At 53.3% G+C, this 17,319-nt stretch overlaps 1 protein-coding gene across 1 annotated transcript in view; it reads right to left on the reverse strand.

Annotated features, from left to right (window-relative positions):
• The window catches only part of LOC144730180 (periplakin-like), a 35,782-nt gene extending 19,973 nt beyond the window's left edge, over nucleotides 1-15,809 (reverse strand). Inside the window, exons 1-6 of the mRNA XM_078610785.1 lie at nucleotides 15,429-15,809; nucleotides 3,663-3,762; nucleotides 2,968-3,122; nucleotides 2,089-2,212; nucleotides 302-430; nucleotides 81-122 (exon numbers count right to left, since the gene is read on the reverse strand). Of these exons, the coding sequence (XP_078466911.1) occupies nucleotides 81-122; nucleotides 302-430; nucleotides 2,089-2,212; nucleotides 2,968-3,122; nucleotides 3,663-3,762; nucleotides 15,429-15,520 (642 nt within the window). The 5' untranslated portion in view covers nucleotides 15,521-15,809. The remainder of the gene's footprint in view (nucleotides 1-80; nucleotides 123-301; nucleotides 431-2,088; nucleotides 2,213-2,967; nucleotides 3,123-3,662; nucleotides 3,763-15,428) is intronic.
• Nucleotides 15,810-17,319: the final 1,510 nt, after the last annotated feature.

Below are 17,319 nucleotides of genomic sequence, written 5' to 3' on the forward strand. Positions count from 1 at the left end.
TGCGTCAGCGTGCGTCAGCGTGCGTCAGCGTGCGTCAGCGTGCGTCAGCGTGCGTCAGCGTGCGGTGCGGCGCCACTGACCAGCAAGGTGCCGTACTCCTCGTTCAGCTTGCGCAGGTACTCCTGCCAACAACACGCGCGGGTCATAACGTCAGCAGCTGCCACCAACAAAAATTCCCAAAGCCTTTTTTTTTTACTCGTAAGAAAGAGAAAAAAACGCACACACACTTAACGCGCGTGTAGGAATGTGTTCAGGTAGGCCGGAGATGATCGGCCATCGCGTCATTGGTGCTCGTAATTACGGGGTCTCCTTCGGCCGCCTTGACGTGCGGTCCGTAAGCCTCGATCTCCTTGTGGATGATGTTGTGTTCGGCCATCTGCATCTCCACGGTCACCAGGTCCGATCCAAAGCCTTTCCGGTTGAGCGAGTACTGCAGGCAAAGACAAAGATCCCCCCCGTAGCGTTAACAGACTGTTGGGGGCAAGTGCTGTTAGCGAGTAGCACCTATGAATGCCGGCAAGGCACACGAGAGGGTTGCCAGCAACACGCCCGGCCGCCTTTGTCTCCCCAGTGGCGATGTTTTTACACACCGTACCAGGCTCTCATTTGAGGCCGATTCGATCGAGCGGAGGCCCAGGACCAGTTCAGATAATCGTCACTGGTGTTGGACATGATCGGGAATCGAACACGGGTCTCCAGGTTTGTAGAAAAATGTGCTAACTGCTAAATTACCACTTCCCATCCACACACACAGAGCGGTGTACGCTCGAGTGCTATGGTGGCTCGCTAACACGCGTTTGTCTTTGAAGGAGAAAACCACAAATAGAAAAGGGTAGAAAATGTATATCTTCTTAACGCTTCTTAGAATATCTGACTCGAGAAAAACTCGAAAAATGTGCAAACGTGAACTCTAAAAGCTCGCGAACCGGTGCAAAATACTGTTTGAATATTGTCACAAGAGTTCACGGGAATATCCGAAGCGTCACGGGCCACGTTTGCTTGTGCTGCACATTGCGCAATATTCGCATGCGGTTTCTTTTTGCAAAATGCATTTACACGCGTGGCTGCGTGCATGCTCGCACAATTACACAGACGCTGCAGAGGTAATGTGCATAGTTGCACAGCGATCAACTATTCGGTGGGGGGAGCGTTGTTGGTGCAGCGCACTGCGAATTACAAGTGGCGAACAAATATCTCGTAATTATTCATAGGCGCCCCCATCACCAGCACGGTGAAGTATGGTCAAGCGGGTCAACATAACCGACACCCGCATAGGGAAGCCTTCTGTCCGCAGTCGATAAACTAAAGGCTTAAACATTGTTTTTAATTATTGCTACGTATAAAATGGGTACGAATGTAATATTTAAATGCACGTTGCATAAACCCAATAAACGGGCAGCGCTGGATCAACGTCAGCACGAGGTTGGAACCGTTGCACCAACGTCGGCCCAACGTTGGGGATAGGCATCACGGGATACTTGCGACGGCGCCCGCTGCATACAAATCGGCCCTCCCGTGTTTGCCTCGGGAATTAAACAACGCTCCCCCGCAGCAAACATGAACCTCGCAAGACGTCTGCACGGCTGCTGCGCAGGCACAGCCAGGCTTGCAGGGCAGCCGAGCTCTGGGACGCCACGGACCCGTGCACCTTCACGGCAATTCCTCGCTGAACGCACCGTCGTGTTTGCACAACGCGTTTTCTCGATAACGTGGTTCTTTCACGCGGGAAAACTTAACAGACCGCTCGGGGCAAGTAGCACCTATGAAGGCCGGCATGGCACACGAGGGCGTGGGTGGCCAACGCCACGCCCGGCCGCCTTTGTCTCCCCAGCGGCAACGTTCAAACACCGTACCAGGTACTCATTTGAGGCCCAGTACCGATTGAGATAATCGTCACCGGCGTTGGTGGCCGTGAGTGGGAATGGAACTCGGGTCGCCGGATTCTTGGGGCGGAGCGCTAACCGCTATGCCACCACTCCGTACTCACGCACGCACGCACACGCACGCGCACGCACACACACGCACGCACGCACACACACACACGCACACACGCACGGGAGGGATGAGCAAGCGTCGAGGCAGACTTACCCGCTTCTCCCCCACCATCTTGAGCCAGTCGACTTGCGGGCGCATGTTGGGGATGTTCACCTGCTCGTACACCTGGCGGTACTCGGCGCAGAGCTTCGACCAGCGGTCGTGCAGTTGGTGGATGCTGGGGGAGAAAGGCGACGGCAGGCACGTGCGGGACCACCGTTAGTTCACAGCGGGGCCTCGTTGTAGCCCACTCGGTCGTGAGTCGGTGCAAGGCACGAGGCGGTGAGCACGAGGTGGTGAGCATGAGGTGGTGAGGATGAGGTGGTGAGGAAGAGGTACGAGGTGGTGAGCATGAGTGAGGTGGTGAGAACGAGGTGGTGAGCACGAGGTGGTGAGCACGAGTGAGGTGGTGAGGAAGAGGTACGAGGTGGTGAGCACGAGGTGGTGAGCACGAGGTGGTGAGCACGAGGTGGTGAGCACGAGGTGGTGAGCACGAGGTGGTGAGCACGAGGTGGTGAGGACGAGGTGGTGAGGACGAGGTGGTGAGGACGAGGTGGTGAGCACGAGGTGGTGAGGACGAGGTGGTGAGCACGAGGTGGTGAGCACGAGGTGGTGAGCACGAGGTGGTGAGCACGAGGTGGTGAGGACGAGGTGGTGAGGACGAGGTGGTGAGGACGAGGTGGTGAGCACGAGGTGGTGAGGACGAGGTGGTGAGCACGAGGTGGTGAGCACGAGGTGGTGAGCACGAGGTGGTGAGGACGAGGCACGAGGTGGTGAGCACAAGGTGGTGAGGACGAGGTGGTGAGGACGAGGCACGAGGTGGTGAGCACGAGGTGGTGAGGACGAGGCACGAGGTGGTGAGCACGAGGTGGTGAGCACGAGGTGGTGAGCACGAGGAACGAGGTGGTGCCGTGCTTTCCCGGCGGCTCTCACTCTCTGTTGATCATCTCGCCCTGCGGGTGCTTGAGCTGCTTCACTTGCTCCGAGTCGAGGAAGAGGTCCTTGAGGATGCCCTCGGCTCGGCTCAGGTTCTCGGCATTTTTCGCTCGGTATTGGAATTCTCGGCCGTTTTCCAGATTCTTGATATCCTATGGGACCAAATCGAGTAAAACAGGGGGAGATGTTAATACAGAAACTACACGATGGAACGATGCTTGGCAGTTGTACACAAGCGCACATGAAACAAATGATCACATTTGTCATTAACGACGCCTTATTGCAGAACAGTACACGGTTGGCACATGTCTGTTTTTCAGTGTACGGCGCTTCTTCACGACAGAGAAGGAGCACACTTCACTTCATGAAACATACGTGTGTTGCGAGGCAGTTGTATTACTGTGAAGGGGGGGGGGGATACTTGTTTACTTTAAAACTTTTGTCACAAGCCGATCGCGTGGGGCAACACGAGCTACGAATCGGGAGGCTTCCGCTTCGAATCAAACGACAGCAGCTGGGCAGCCCTTCGCGGTACGCGGCGTAACCTGCCAGACCTATCGGAGTTCGTGTAGCCCCGTTAAAAGAAAATTTGGCTGCGGTGTACTGAGAAACGGCCGACCCAACAGCATTGCGCAGTCAGTCCTCGGGTGCTGGCGGTGGCGAGAGGGGGGAAAGAGGACCCTGCTGCTTACAATGGCGAGCTTGTCCTCCGTGTCGATGATGTCCTTCTCCACCTGGTCGGCATTCTTCTGCAGTCGGCTGATGAGGATGGCCAACTCGTTAGCCTGGGCCCTGCGGGACACAAGACGCAAGCGGACGTTGGTGCTGGGAAACCGAGGGCACTCGTGGGCGAGCTGCGGTTGTCCTTCAAGACGCCGGACATCAGCTTGTAGCCGAAATACAATTTTTTTGGTATTTATTTATTAAACACATTTTTTTCATCTTACCAGGTAAAGTCCACTGAGCCACATAGCTCTTTTTCAGAAGCGACCTGCCCATAAATGATAACTCAACGATGTGGCTTATCATCGCGTGGACATTTATAGCAGCCAGTGTGGAGGAAGAAACCGGAGGACCCGCAGAAACATCCACACGACCACGGGGAGAGAGACACGCAAAGTCGAAATATACAGCAGCAGGCGTCTGCATCGGGATCAAACCGACGGCCCGGTTCAGGGCATGAAAACAAACGACAGTAGAAGAAGAATTGTAATTCATCTTCATCATTATAATTATACAGCTGAAGTGTTTACACAAAGCGTGATTTAATTCATGGGGATTTAATCAGTTTCTCGACCGGGACAGCGAGGAGGAGAAGCCTCATTATGTATTACCCTTAACTCTCCACACGTTCGCACACAATGGGAGTTGTTGTAAGAAGCTGTAGGTGTGTCTGCCGAGGGGAGTGGTGGCACGGAATGTTCTAAGAATGACTCCAGGGTCACACAGGCAGGGTGTGCGTAGTGAAGGAGCCCGATCATAATGCAACTGCAGTGCAGGAAGTAATTATAATAACTAACACATTATGAATAATAAGAATAGGATGGAAATAATAAAAGAAAAAAAAGAAAACATAATAAAATAATTCTCACGATGTTTTATTTTTATTATTTTATTATTTCCATTCTACGTGACTTTACCGAAAGAACCAAGAAGATGAATCCCTGCAGTCACGAAAGCTTTAAATCGAAATTTAATAAGAATAGGGTTTACCCCTTCTGACAAAACAGTTGTGTAAAGACGTTCAAACACCAAATAGAAACCTTTAGGAATCAAGTTGCTGCATTAACCACACAGTACTTGTGGTGAACATGCAAACATGGCTCTGATACCATATATGGAATTGTCTTTGAAACGGATTGGTCTACCCCAGAGACAGCAGCCTTCTTCAGGGCATAGTCTCACCACCAGCGTCACACCAGAGAACAACGCCAAAAGGCGACCAGCACAAAGACAATGCACCATCAGAGCATTTGTAGATCGTGGTGAGCAGCTATATCGTGGGACCTTTCTGCCAGTATCACACATTATACCCTTTCTTGATCCGTGAAAACCTCAGAGTCGCAAAGTTACAAAAAGTGTTTGGCGATGCTGCGTTGGCTGCAGTGCAAAAGTGTAGTTATCAAAAAAAAAACCCTCACATTCGTCAATAACGCTGTGGAAAAAAATATTAAATAATATATAGGCGACGTTTCTGACAGGCCATTACCCAAAATGTCGCCTATTACATACATTGTGTATATGCTTTATTTTGTTCTAAGGCCACAGTGTTATTGATGAATGCGTTGAGCATTTTTGAGTCTTAAAAGGCTGTTGTCAGAGGCTCCACCGTTGGGTTGTTGGGCCAATTCCAAAGCCACGGCAAATTGTGCGGCAAAGCCCGAGTTGTTGGAAGAGAGAAGTACCACAGCCGTGCCGTTATAAATCTCATGTTTGTGCGCTATGTTCCACTAAACTCTTGTTCATTATTATTATAAAGCCATTGAGGAAATATAAATACATGGCACTCTGATAAAACACTGCCCCATCTCCCCAGCGCAGAAGCTGGAAGTTACTATTTAGAAGGGGGTGCGGTGTGCTTTAATACAACGAGACTAAACGAATGATCGGTGTGGTGTTGTGAACGTCAACGACGGAGAGACAAAGGTGGCCGGGCGTGGTGCTGGCTCCCCGCTCGCTTGGCCTTCATGAGGTGGCTGGACAACCAGCACTTGCCTGCACAGTCTGTAAAGAGGCTATACGGGGGATCTTTGTCTTTGCAGCATGAAGTGTGCCAAGCGAAACGTAATGCTTTAGTAATACAGTAATGCTGTGGTAATAACATACCAGCAGCATCGAATGATAAAATGTATTTAGGGAAAGAGTGTCAGCATTGTCTTCGTGTCGTCTTTCCACGGCCAGCTGTTAACAACGCCGGTGGCAATGAGGTTCTCCACGCTTGCATACTGGACTGGAGTTCACAACCCACTCGCTAAATCCACCTCCACTCTATCACGGACGTAAATATTCAATGGCATTCCATAATCCGGCCCACGGACTTACGTTAGCTCGCATAAGTCTGTGGGGTCGTTCCTCGCACCTCCGATTAGCGCGGTCGGCCACGTGCGGTGGAAAACAAGTTCAACGTACGCACGAGACGACCCGTGACCGGGTTTGAACTTTTGAGTTCTCATCAGCAAACCGCGATGTTGAAACACCTTTCCAAGATTTGGGGCGGGGAAAAAACGTCACTCAACTCAAATATGTCCACGAGTTATAATTCAAAAGCGCTGCACTGCATCAGGGCTCACGCATTGCCGGATAATGGTGTTGTGTTCCACAATGTTCCATGCGATATTAATGTGTCCGTGCTATTGCTGCTGCATTTCAGTACCTGTCGTATGCTGGGCTGGGTTAATTGGGTTCTTTAGCCCAAGGCTGTGCCAAATACATCCAAACAAAATCTTCACGAAAAAAAAAAGTGCGGTTTCAAAATGTGGGCTTCAACTAACCTCAATGCTTCCTAAACTACACGTTTTGACGTGAAAATTAAAACCAATTCTCACAAAACCCACTAAAAGGACAATTAGCCCGTATTTAAATACAGGTTCTGGTTTTACATTGATGGTGATCGCTTTTGTAATTACATTTGCTGGCAGAAGACACTGCCAAAATATGCAGCGAGCATTGTGGAATACATTGACTGTACATTAAACACACACACACATCTGCACCTGCCCAAACTTATTCCACATTTGTGGTTGATCTACCCCTTGGCAGGGAGATGACAAATGCTGCCCAAATCTCGGAAAAACAGGTTGTGTCGTTGATAGATGTTCTTTAATATGCGAGCAGAACAATATCCATTTCATTTATTGCCCATCCAAGAAACATTTTTGTGATCAGAAAATTGAAAAGACAGCATACGCTGTCCATAGAGGATTGATATTCTGGCTTTGGGTATTCAGGTGCCAGTTTGTTAGTGAACCCGGTGACCCCAGCCTGCTTCCTGGCTATGCCTCAACCATAATGGCGAGTCATGTCCGAACCAGGTTTGGAGGCCCTCTTCTTACTAACCACCCCCCACTGACAAGCGTGGTGAAATATGGTGAAACGAGCCCCTGTGAGCTGCCATGACTTAGGGAGGCCTTCATCCAGCAGTGGATTGACAAAGTCGTTTCTACCTATCACGAGTTCAGTGGTTCATTATCGTGTTTTAGATTAGCACTGGCAAAGTAAAAATTTTCGTCTTTTTAAAGTATTTTGATAGCAGGAGTTCATGACAAATCCAGCTAGTAACATTTATACCAACAACAACAACCGCCACTAAGTAGTGGTGACATCACCACGGCGCTTGTGCCAGGCTACGTGCAGGTTAGGGCCTCGTGAAGTGCCGAACGCCCACTGGTAGGTGGTCACAGGACAGACCCAGGTGCCATGGGTTGACTTGACTGAGCTGACTGGCCGACGCACCACCTGTGTTTACACCACATCCGTCAATACACACAACTCAACGAGGCGAGGAATCACTTCGAGGAATAATCTCACATGCCGGTCGTGGTTTGAAATTCCACATTCCTATGGTCCCCAGCCAGCTTAGTCGACACATATCGTCAAGGACCCCAACAGACATACCTCCCTGTACCCAATCTGATCTGGTGAGTTTCTGGCGCTGTTATCTGCTGATCAAGGTAGAGGACATTTTCAAAAACAGCTGTGATAGACTGAAAGCGCCTTCATTTAAGCGGGGGGGGGGGGGGGACATAGCTGGCACGTTTGTACGCATATTTGCCACGATTTACCCCTCTGGTGATTCCATTTGTCGTTAACAGATTTCAAAATCGATCATTTTTGTTAACATCGCGGTGAATGTAGCTACCACTATTGAACTATTACGTGCAACGTATGTATGCACGTATGTAGAACTTATTTTGCACCGTACGAAGCCAAGCCGTGCTAATCGGGGCATTGACATAAAAGGTGTCATACCCCTGGCTTGTCAGGAGAAGGCAGTGTAGCAAACATTTGGACTCCACCTGTCTGAATGGGATCGAGTGTTTCCCCCTTGCACGAGTGGGGTTTTCTCCAGGTGCTCCAGTTTCCTCCTCGAATGTAAAACTCATTATTTGTCCAATAACGGAGTGCAAAGCTTGGGCGATTGTTGGCGTGGCTGCCTTCTCGCTCGTCTGTGGTACCCGCTCACGCTTCGAGTCGTTGTTCGTCTAGGAGAGCGAGCGAATGCCGTGTGCGGTGGCGCTTTACAAGCTGGGCTCACCGCTATTCACTATTACGATATTCAGATTCGTACTTAAATGAGGTGATACTTGTGATGTCCATCAGGCTATGTCCCAAGTTGTCCACCGGCTCAGCCACTCGCCAACTTTGACGTCAAAACTTACAAACGTTGCCGATCAATTCCCCACCATTCGAAAGAAGATTAATCTATGATATCATCTATAATAATCAATGATAATCTATAATAATCTATAATAATCGATTCATCACTAACAGCTGTACTTGCCGGTCATCGCCGAACCAAGTTTTGCAGTCGGCAAGAGTGGTTTTGTTTGTGTGGCATTGCTGTTGCATGTAAATGCTTCTAAAGACTTTTACAAAAGTACATTAAAAAAAATCCACTCAACAGTTTCGTGCCAAATTACAATAGTTTCCCAAATAAATCCGTGGGCCCTTACGTGATTTAGAAATAGACATTTAACTATTACGCAACAACAATTACCACAGAACCGACAAAATACAAACGCCCCAAATCTAATGAAGTTTCGGGATGGGTGTGACTTCACACTTCAGGACATTGAAATAGCTTTGATCGTTTCTATCACGCACATCGGGCTTCTGTTGACGCTGTCCTACAGTTCCTGCTCCACATTGTTGTTGTAGCTGGCCCGAGGGTAGGGCGTGTTGTGCTGCTCCTGCTGCTGCTTAGAGTCGGGAATCACGTGAGGGGCGGCTCCTGCAATTGGCGTTGTGAGCAGAGCTCTCTAATCTCACGTCCTCACGGCGGCGGTGGCTGTCTTGCATTCTACCTCGAGGCGTGGCAGTGGACCATCTTCAGCTCAACGACATCCCCACATTTCAGCTTTTGCCAGTCCACTGCCGGAAGTTCCCCCCCCCCCAGCCCCACACTCTGAACTGCAGTCATGCGGGAGTTGTTTGACCATACGTGACCATGCTGGCCGGTGAGAGTTGGTGAAGGAGGGTGGTGGGTAGGGGGAGGCAGCCAACCACGGTGGCTATGAGATGTTAACTACCTCGCCTGGTATGCAGGAGGTCGTGGGTTTTATCCCGACCCTGACGCCTGCTGTGTATTTGGAGTTTGCGTGTCTCTCTCTCTCTCTCTCATCATCATCATCATCACGGTGGCTATGAGATGTTAACTACCTCGCTTGGTATGTAGGAGGTCGTGGGTTTTATCCCGACCCTGACGCCTGCTGTGTATTTGGAGTTTGCGTGTCTCTCCCCGTGGTCGCGTGGATTTTTCTCTGGGTCCTCCGGGTTTTCCCTCCACATTTAGAAACATGCTTTTCAGAGAATTTGGCTGCTATAAATTTCCACGTAATAAGTCACTTTGCTGAACTCTCATTTGTGACCAGGGTGCTTCTGAAAAAGAGATGCATAGCTTCGTGGGCCTTTCATTGCAAAATAAATAAAAATAAGTTTTAAAGATCACTCGCCACTGGGAATAAAACTTTAATCTAGGCGTTAAACACTTTACACGGCAGTGAGTACTGGTATTGTGTAACCCACAAACTGGAGACTAATCCACAGGGCCTGCCTCTTGAGATGAAGAGTCGGTCTTCATCCAGCAGTGGATAAACACAAGGCCTGCCTCCACCTTTGCACCCGGTGTCCAAACCAACTCTTACGCAGAGACTGGGAGACTGGGCTCTCTCACGCAACCTGGCGGTCACACTCCCGCATTGCCAGAGTCAGGAATTTGAGAGTTGTGTGGAAGTTGCTCTGTCACCGTTTGCCAGAGAAGTGATTAGTAACGAGTGGCATAGCGGGGGAAGGCAGTCTAATGGGATTTTGTGGCAGTAAGTGGGTTGCGGAATGCAAAGGAGGAAGGGAGGGAGGCCCAGTTGCACAACACATGAAGCGGTGGATTACCCTAACTTGTATACATGCGTGCCGGTAACGACAAATTAAGGGAACATTGACGAATGTTCTTTTGTGAAAATGGCCACGAGGCGGCTCGGGAGATTTTGTGAGAGAGGCAGAGGAGCCCAAGGCCACGGCGGGAGACGGAGTCTGCAGCGCAGGCCACGGGGAGGGATGGAGGAGGTAGGCAGAGCGGGAGCTGCGGAGCTGGGGAGAGAGACCCGGGCAGTGGCGTTGCGATCAAGTGTGCAGGCGGCCAGAGGGGTCCAAGGCGGTGGACCATGGATGAGGAGGCGATGGGGGGGGGGCATTTAATGCCTTGTGCCAGGGCCCGTGCCACCCATTGGACCCAGGGGATCTGCAAGGCTGTGGGAGCGAGGAGGAGTCGTGAGGACGGCGGTGGGGCTGAGGAGCAGAGCTGTCGTGGCACAAAGGAGCCGTGAAGGACACGGAGTGAAGGACACGGAGTGAAGGACACGGAGTGAAGGACACGGAGTGAAGGACACGGGAGCAAGGGTGAGGGGGGGGGCGTGGGCCGGGACTGGGAGGCGTTCAGAAAACAATGGCCAGAACCACAAACCAAGAAAAGTAAGAGCGGACCAAAAGAAAATGCATCGTGGACATTACGAGTCGAACTGAAAGTGGATCCGTTCCGAATGGACTTCATGCATTGCCGGCGATTTTGTTGAAGGGAATGTGACAACTGCGATCTCGAGTAGAAAACCTCATTTTTTGAGAGCGTATTTTCAGTGACAACACAGCTCCCTAAGATAGCTTGGAAGGAAGTAATAGGGAGGGTTAATATTACGAACTATCAACAAGATTACAATTTGCACCATCACAATCAACACCAACGGCAAAACGTATCGTATGTGCTCGTTCCCTCCTTTAGCTGCCATTCCATCACCAATCTCGTCCATCAGCCATCAACCCATTTAGTGAATGAATGGTCCTGTCCTTACCCAATACGCCGTCTCTAATTCGTGGACAGCCCAGGCTCGCCATCGCGTCACCGTGACATGCCAACAGTCACCAGGGTCAGTGGGGGGGGGGGTCAACGAAGGAGGGTCACGACGGGCCTTCGACGGTAGCTCAACGCGAGGGGGTTTACAAATGGCGCGCCGCACTCGGCGCCTCTGCCATCTCGGTGCGGTGGCCGTGGGTGCGAAGGGCTCGTCGAGCGAGAGAGCAGACGCGGCGATTTGTTGCGAACGCGGCGCGCAACATCGGAGCCCTCGAGGAATCCATCACGGAAGGGAATGACAGCGCTGCGGCATCGGAATTTTGCCAAAAGTGTTGGAAGACACAACCCACACGCGGTCGAAATAGCACGTATAGCAATGCGTTGGGGAATGTAATACGCTGCAAGGTGAACCCCCTCTGCCTCAAAGAGCTGAAGCAGAGGAGGTATTTCGGGGCAGATCATGCAGACACGAGTTGTGGGACATTTCACCAGCGGGTGAGGAGACAATGACCGTACCAGCCGGAACATGACCAATCTTATCATCAAGCCGAGGTTGAATGTTGTGGCGAGTTATTTCGATGGGAGACTTCCTGGTCACGGCAGATGTTGACGATCTTGGGCTGCGAGGTGGCCAGGGGACGGCAGCAGTAACACGAGAGATTCTTACACATGTTCCTGTGGGGCTCTTAGAGTGCGATCCCCTCGTAATTCCTGGGGTTTCCTCCGAGTGCATTGGGCACACCGCTTCCCTGCACCGGAAGGGCACGTCGCGGTGTAAGCCACTTTTTGAACGGTGGAATTTCAATAAAATGTGCTTCGTTAAAATATAGGCCACGAAAATGTCAGCCTGTCTTGTTGCTACGCGACGCACGCTCACAACAACAATAATGATGATGATATACAGGCCCCGTTTGGCAAGCCACTGCTGGATGAAGGCTTCCCCGTGATGTTTCACACGCGGGGGCCGCATGACCATACTTCCCCACACTTGTCAGTGCGGGTTTGGTGAAGGGGGACAAGCGGATGCATCGCTCGCCACCGACGTCACCCGTGACTAGGACTCGAACTCGAACTCTGGAAAGCCGCCGAAATTCGAGTCACACTTGAAGACTCCTTAAATGCTACAAACACAAAGTTTTAGAAGGCGTGGTCACGCCCTTGCATGAGGAAAACAGACGATAAAGTTTAACCAGCATCTGAGCTGCGAGGTGTGGACGGAATAAACTGGTTATTCTGGATCACAATTCACGTCCCAGCCCATCACGCCCATCACACATTAACCACGACCTGTGCCATGCAGCCAAACACGGACAAAGCTCCCCCGCACGGCCTCTCACAGAGTGTAGGGGCAAGTGCTGTTAGCGAGCACTTCTGAAGGCCGGCACGGCACACGATGGGGTGGGTGGCCAGCAACACGCCCGGCCGCCTTTGTCTTCCTAGTGGCGATGTTTACATAAGTACTCATTTGAGGCCGAGTCGACGTAGGAGAAGGCCCAGGACCGGTTCAAACAATCGTCACCGGTGTTGTTGGCCGTGAGCGGGAATCGAACTCGGGTCGCCGGGTTCGTAGCGCAGCGTAGCGCTAACCGCTGGGCCACCGCACCCCACTGCCTTCAACTCCACCCTCTCTGTGCCTCCAGCTCCCCGGGCATCCCACAAGTTAGCGATGCCTTGAACGTTCACGAGAGAGCCCAGGCCCCTTAAACCAGTGGCTCTTAGCCTGGGGCGCGTCACGTCCCCCCCCTCCCACTGAGAGTGCGAGATGCCCTCTCTGGGGCTGTGCGAGACACGGCCAGAGTGATTTTTGGAAGGTCAAATGATCGAAAACACAAATCGAGCACCGGCACGTTAAGTACAACTTACTTTGTTTAAATCGGACCCTGCGTGTTTATTAACATGCTCAAGTGTTTAACGACTGAGAACCAGATGGGTCCAAGGTTGCAGTAAAGGTCAAGAGCCACTGCCCCCCAGACTATCTATAAGTGCAACTAGGGCCGGAGTAAGACGTGGGGGCTTTTAGGGGCTCCAGCCCAGGGGGTCTTCGCCAGCTGGAGAGGGCCTCCAGAGATGGAGTGGAAAGTTATTTAATTTGTGAATGCCGAATTGTATTTGTTGTTAGCCGTGTAAAAATACCATGTCATTTTTCGTTAACTTTGTTTTCCTTTCGAAAATATTCCTGGGGAGGGGGGGGGCCTCACAGTACCCTGTCGCCCAGGGGGGCCACAGAATCTTTAACCGGCCCTGAGTGCAACGCGTAACATGCCCCCTGCCTGTGGTGACAATGTCTCATGGGCATGTTTGGACAAAGGCGGGTCATTGCCCGAAACGTCGCCTGCTCGGAAGGGGTGCAGACAGACGTTTGGTATCGACATCGCAACCGCGCGTTTTAGTTTTAATTCCGGAAAACTCGTCCGTTCCACGTCTGTTCCGCGTCTGGTTCGCGTCTGTTCCACGTCTGTTCTACGTCTGTTCTACGTCTGTTCCACGTCTGTTCCACGTCTGTTCCACGTCTGGTTCGCGTCTGTTCTACGTCTGGTTCGCGTCTGTTCTACGTCTGTTCTACGTCTGTTCTACGTCTGTTCTACGTCTGTTCCACGTCTGTTCCACGTCTGTTCCACGTCTGTTCCACGTCTGTTCCGCGTCTGGTTCGCGTCTGGTTCGCGTCTGTTCTACGTCTGTTCTACGTCTGTTCTACGTCTGTTCCACGTCTGTTCCACGTCTGTTCCGCGTCTGTTCCGCGTCTGTTCCGCGTCTGGTTCGCGTCTGGTTCGCGTCTGGTTCGCGTCTGGTTCGCGTCTGTTCCACGTCTGGTTCGCGTCTGTTCTACGTCTGTTCTACGTCTGTTCTACGTCTGTTCCACGTCTGTTCCACGTCTGGTTCGCGCGCACGCAAATTATTGGTTTCGCTGCCTGTGCATTCGAACGGCGCGAGGATGGCCGCCCAGAGGACCCATCGCGCTCCAACCGCGACACGCTGCACCGAGCCTTGAAATCCTCGCCGTGTCAACGTCGTTTTACCACCGAATAATAACAACAACAATCGCCGTTGTCGTCGTCGACCATCGCACACAAGCGAGGAGTCTGCGAGCGAACGATATACAACGCCCACAGCAGAGGGTTGGGGGAAGTGCGCAGTGCAGAAACACCTGTGCCACACCCAAGGTGGACGGACACAGGTGGAGGTGGTCAGCTGAACGCGCACAGGTAACGCGCACACTTAGAACAGAACAGGAAGAAAAAAAAGTTGCACGCACACCGATAGAAACGCACGTAGGTACGCGTACAGGTAAGCGCGTGTGCACGATGCCTCGTCAAGGTAAGCGCGAGCATGTTCGGACGGGTAAAGGCGTGCCGGTACACGGGCAAGTACGCGCACAGGGACATGCACAGGTGAGGACACAGGTAACATACACGAGTGGACACACCCAAGTACAAAGAGAGTTACATGCACGCGCAGGTACGTGCGCAGGTGAACATGCACGCGCAGGTGCGTGCGCAGGTGAACATGCACGCGCAGGTACGTGCGCAGGTGAACATGCACGCGCAGGTGCATGCACAGGATGAAAACACAGACACGTGCGTAGGTGGATACACACACACAAGTGAACAAGATGGGGACACACGTGAACACGATAGGGACACACACACAGGTGAACAAGATAGGGACACACACACACAGTGAACACGATAGGGACACACACACACACAGTGAACACGATAGGGACACACACACACACAGTGAACACACCCAAGCGACTGCGTATAGATGTAACTGACTTGGGGCAAGTGCTGTCAGCGAGCAGCACCTATGAAGGTCGGCACGGCACACGAGGTGGTGAGCACCACGCCCGGTCGCCTTTGTCTCCCCAGTGGCGATGTTTTACTACACACCGCTACCAGGTACTCATTTAAAGCCGAGTTGACCTAGGGGAGGCCCAGGACCCACTCGCATCATCGTCACCGGTGTTCGATGCAACACACGCAGGTGAACGCCCGCGCGCATACAACACACACACAAGGCAACCAAACACACTCGACAACACACAACACAATCACACACAAGACAAGCACACACACAAGAAACCCACACAAGAAACTCACACACAACCACACACACAAGGTAACCACTGGCGTCGCTGTGGAGAACAACTTAAGCAGGCGATTGGCCTCCTCCACGTATTTGCGCCTCCGCTTATAAACATTAAAAAAGCAACTTTTTAACGCACACACAGACACACGCGCGCGCGTGCAGCACCACCAGTTAAACGCGGCAACGTTGGGTCAACGTTGGGCCAACGTTGCCGCGTGGGTTGTCACCGTCCCACGTTCACCTGGGTGCCCCTGCAGCTTCCACCACCCCCACCACCACCACCACCCCCACCCCCACGACCACTCACTTCTTGATCTTCACCACGGGCGGTTTCCCAGCGGCTGTGCTCGAGTCGCGGTCCCCTCGCCGCGGGAGCTTCAGCCCCTTGAGCATGGACATCGCGCCGGGGTCCTCTGGCGGTCCCAATAGGACCTCGCGCCTCGCCTCTCACTCCTCCTCCTCGTCGCCAAACTCGACGCGGCTCAGCCGCAGTCCTTGCTCGGATGGTCGCAGGGCAGAGAAGTGGCCGGGGGTTGGGATGATGGTGGCGGTGACGCTGCGACGGAGACTCTCAGAGCAGCGGTGCTGTAGCTCACAGGTGAAGGGGACGAGAAACAGGTGCGTGTGTGGTGTCCGTGAAGGCGTGGAGAGAGATCTGCTCGCACCGTGGGACGCGGCGCACCCGTTTTAAGTGGCGCATCGCAGCCCGATGGGAGGAGGAGGAGGAGGTGGGGGGGTTGCCTGGGCGGACCCCGAGAGCAGTCGCGCAACGAGCCCGCGGCTCTCTCCGCCCGTCTCACCTCCCCCCCCAACCCCTCGCCCACCGCTCTCTCCGTCTCTATCGCTGCCCGCCCCCACCCAGACCGTGTCCATCCCCATTCTCCCCCAGTGTCTCCCTCCATCCCCATTCTCTCCCCGTGTCTCCCTCCAACCCCATTCTCTCCCCGTGTCTCCCTCCATCCCCATTCTCTCCCCGTGTCTCCCTCCAACCCCATTCTCCCCCCGTGTCTCCCTCCATCCCCATTCTCCCCCCGTGTCTCCCTCCATCCCCATTCTCTCCCCGTGTCTCCCTCCATCCCCATTCTCCCCCCGTGTCTCCCTCCATCCCCATTCTCCCCCCGTGTCTCCCTCCATCCCCATTCTCCCCCCGTGTCTCCCTCCATCCCCATTCTCCCCCCGTGTCTCCCTCCATCCCCATTCTCCCCCCGTGTCTCCCTCCATCCCCATTCTCCCCCCGTGTCTCCCTCCATCCCCATTCTCTCCCCGTGTCTCCCTCCATCCCCATTCTCTCCCCGTGTCTCCCTCCATCCCCATTCTCTCCCCGTGTCTCCCTCCATCCCCATTCTCCCCCCGTGTCTCCCTCCATCCCCATTCTCTCCCCGTGTCTCCCTCCATCCCCATTCTCCCCCCGTGTCTCCCTCCATCCCCATTCTCCCCCCGTGTCTCCCTCCATCCCCATTCTCCCCCCGTGTCTCCCTCCATCCCCATTCTCCCCCCGTGTCTCCCTCCATCCCCATTCTCCCCCCGTGTCTCCCTCTATCCCCATTCTCCCCCGTGTCTCCCTCAATCCCCATTCTCCCCCCGTGTCTCCCTCCATCCCCATTCTCCCCTCGTGTCTCCCTCCATCCCCATTCTCCCCCCGTGACTCCCTCCATCCCCATTCTCTCCCCGTGTCTCCCTCCATCCCCATTCTCCCCCCGTGTCTCCCTCCATCCCCATTCTCCCCCCGTGTCTCCCTCCATCCCCATTCTCCCCCCGTGTCTCCCTCCATCCCCATTCTCCCCCCGTGTCTCCCTCCATCCCCATTCTCCTCCCGTGTCTCCCTCCATCCCCATTTTCCCCCCGTGTCTCCCTCCATCCCCATTCTCCCCCCGTGTCTCCCTCCATCCCCATTCTCCCCCCGTGTCTCCCTCCATCCCCATTCTCCTCCCGTGTCTCCCTCCATCCCCATTCTCCCCCCGTGTCTCCCTCTATCCCCATTCTCCCCCCGTGTCTCCCTCTATCCCCATTCTCCCCCCGTGTCTCCCTCTATCCCCATTCTCCCCCCGTGTCTCCCTCTATCCCCATTCTCCCCCCGTGTCTCCCTCTATCCCCATTCTCCCCCCGTGTCTCCCTCTATCCCCATTCTCCCCCCGTGTCTCCCTCTATTCCCATTCTCCCCCCGTGTCTCCCTCTATCCCCATTCTCCCCCCGTGTCT

This window comes from Lampetra planeri, chromosome 35 (genome assembly GCF_965212315.1).
Source record: "Lampetra planeri chromosome 35, kcLamPlan1.2.h2, whole genome shotgun sequence".
NCBI lineage: Eukaryota > Metazoa > Chordata > Hyperoartia > Petromyzontiformes > Petromyzontidae > Lampetra > Lampetra planeri.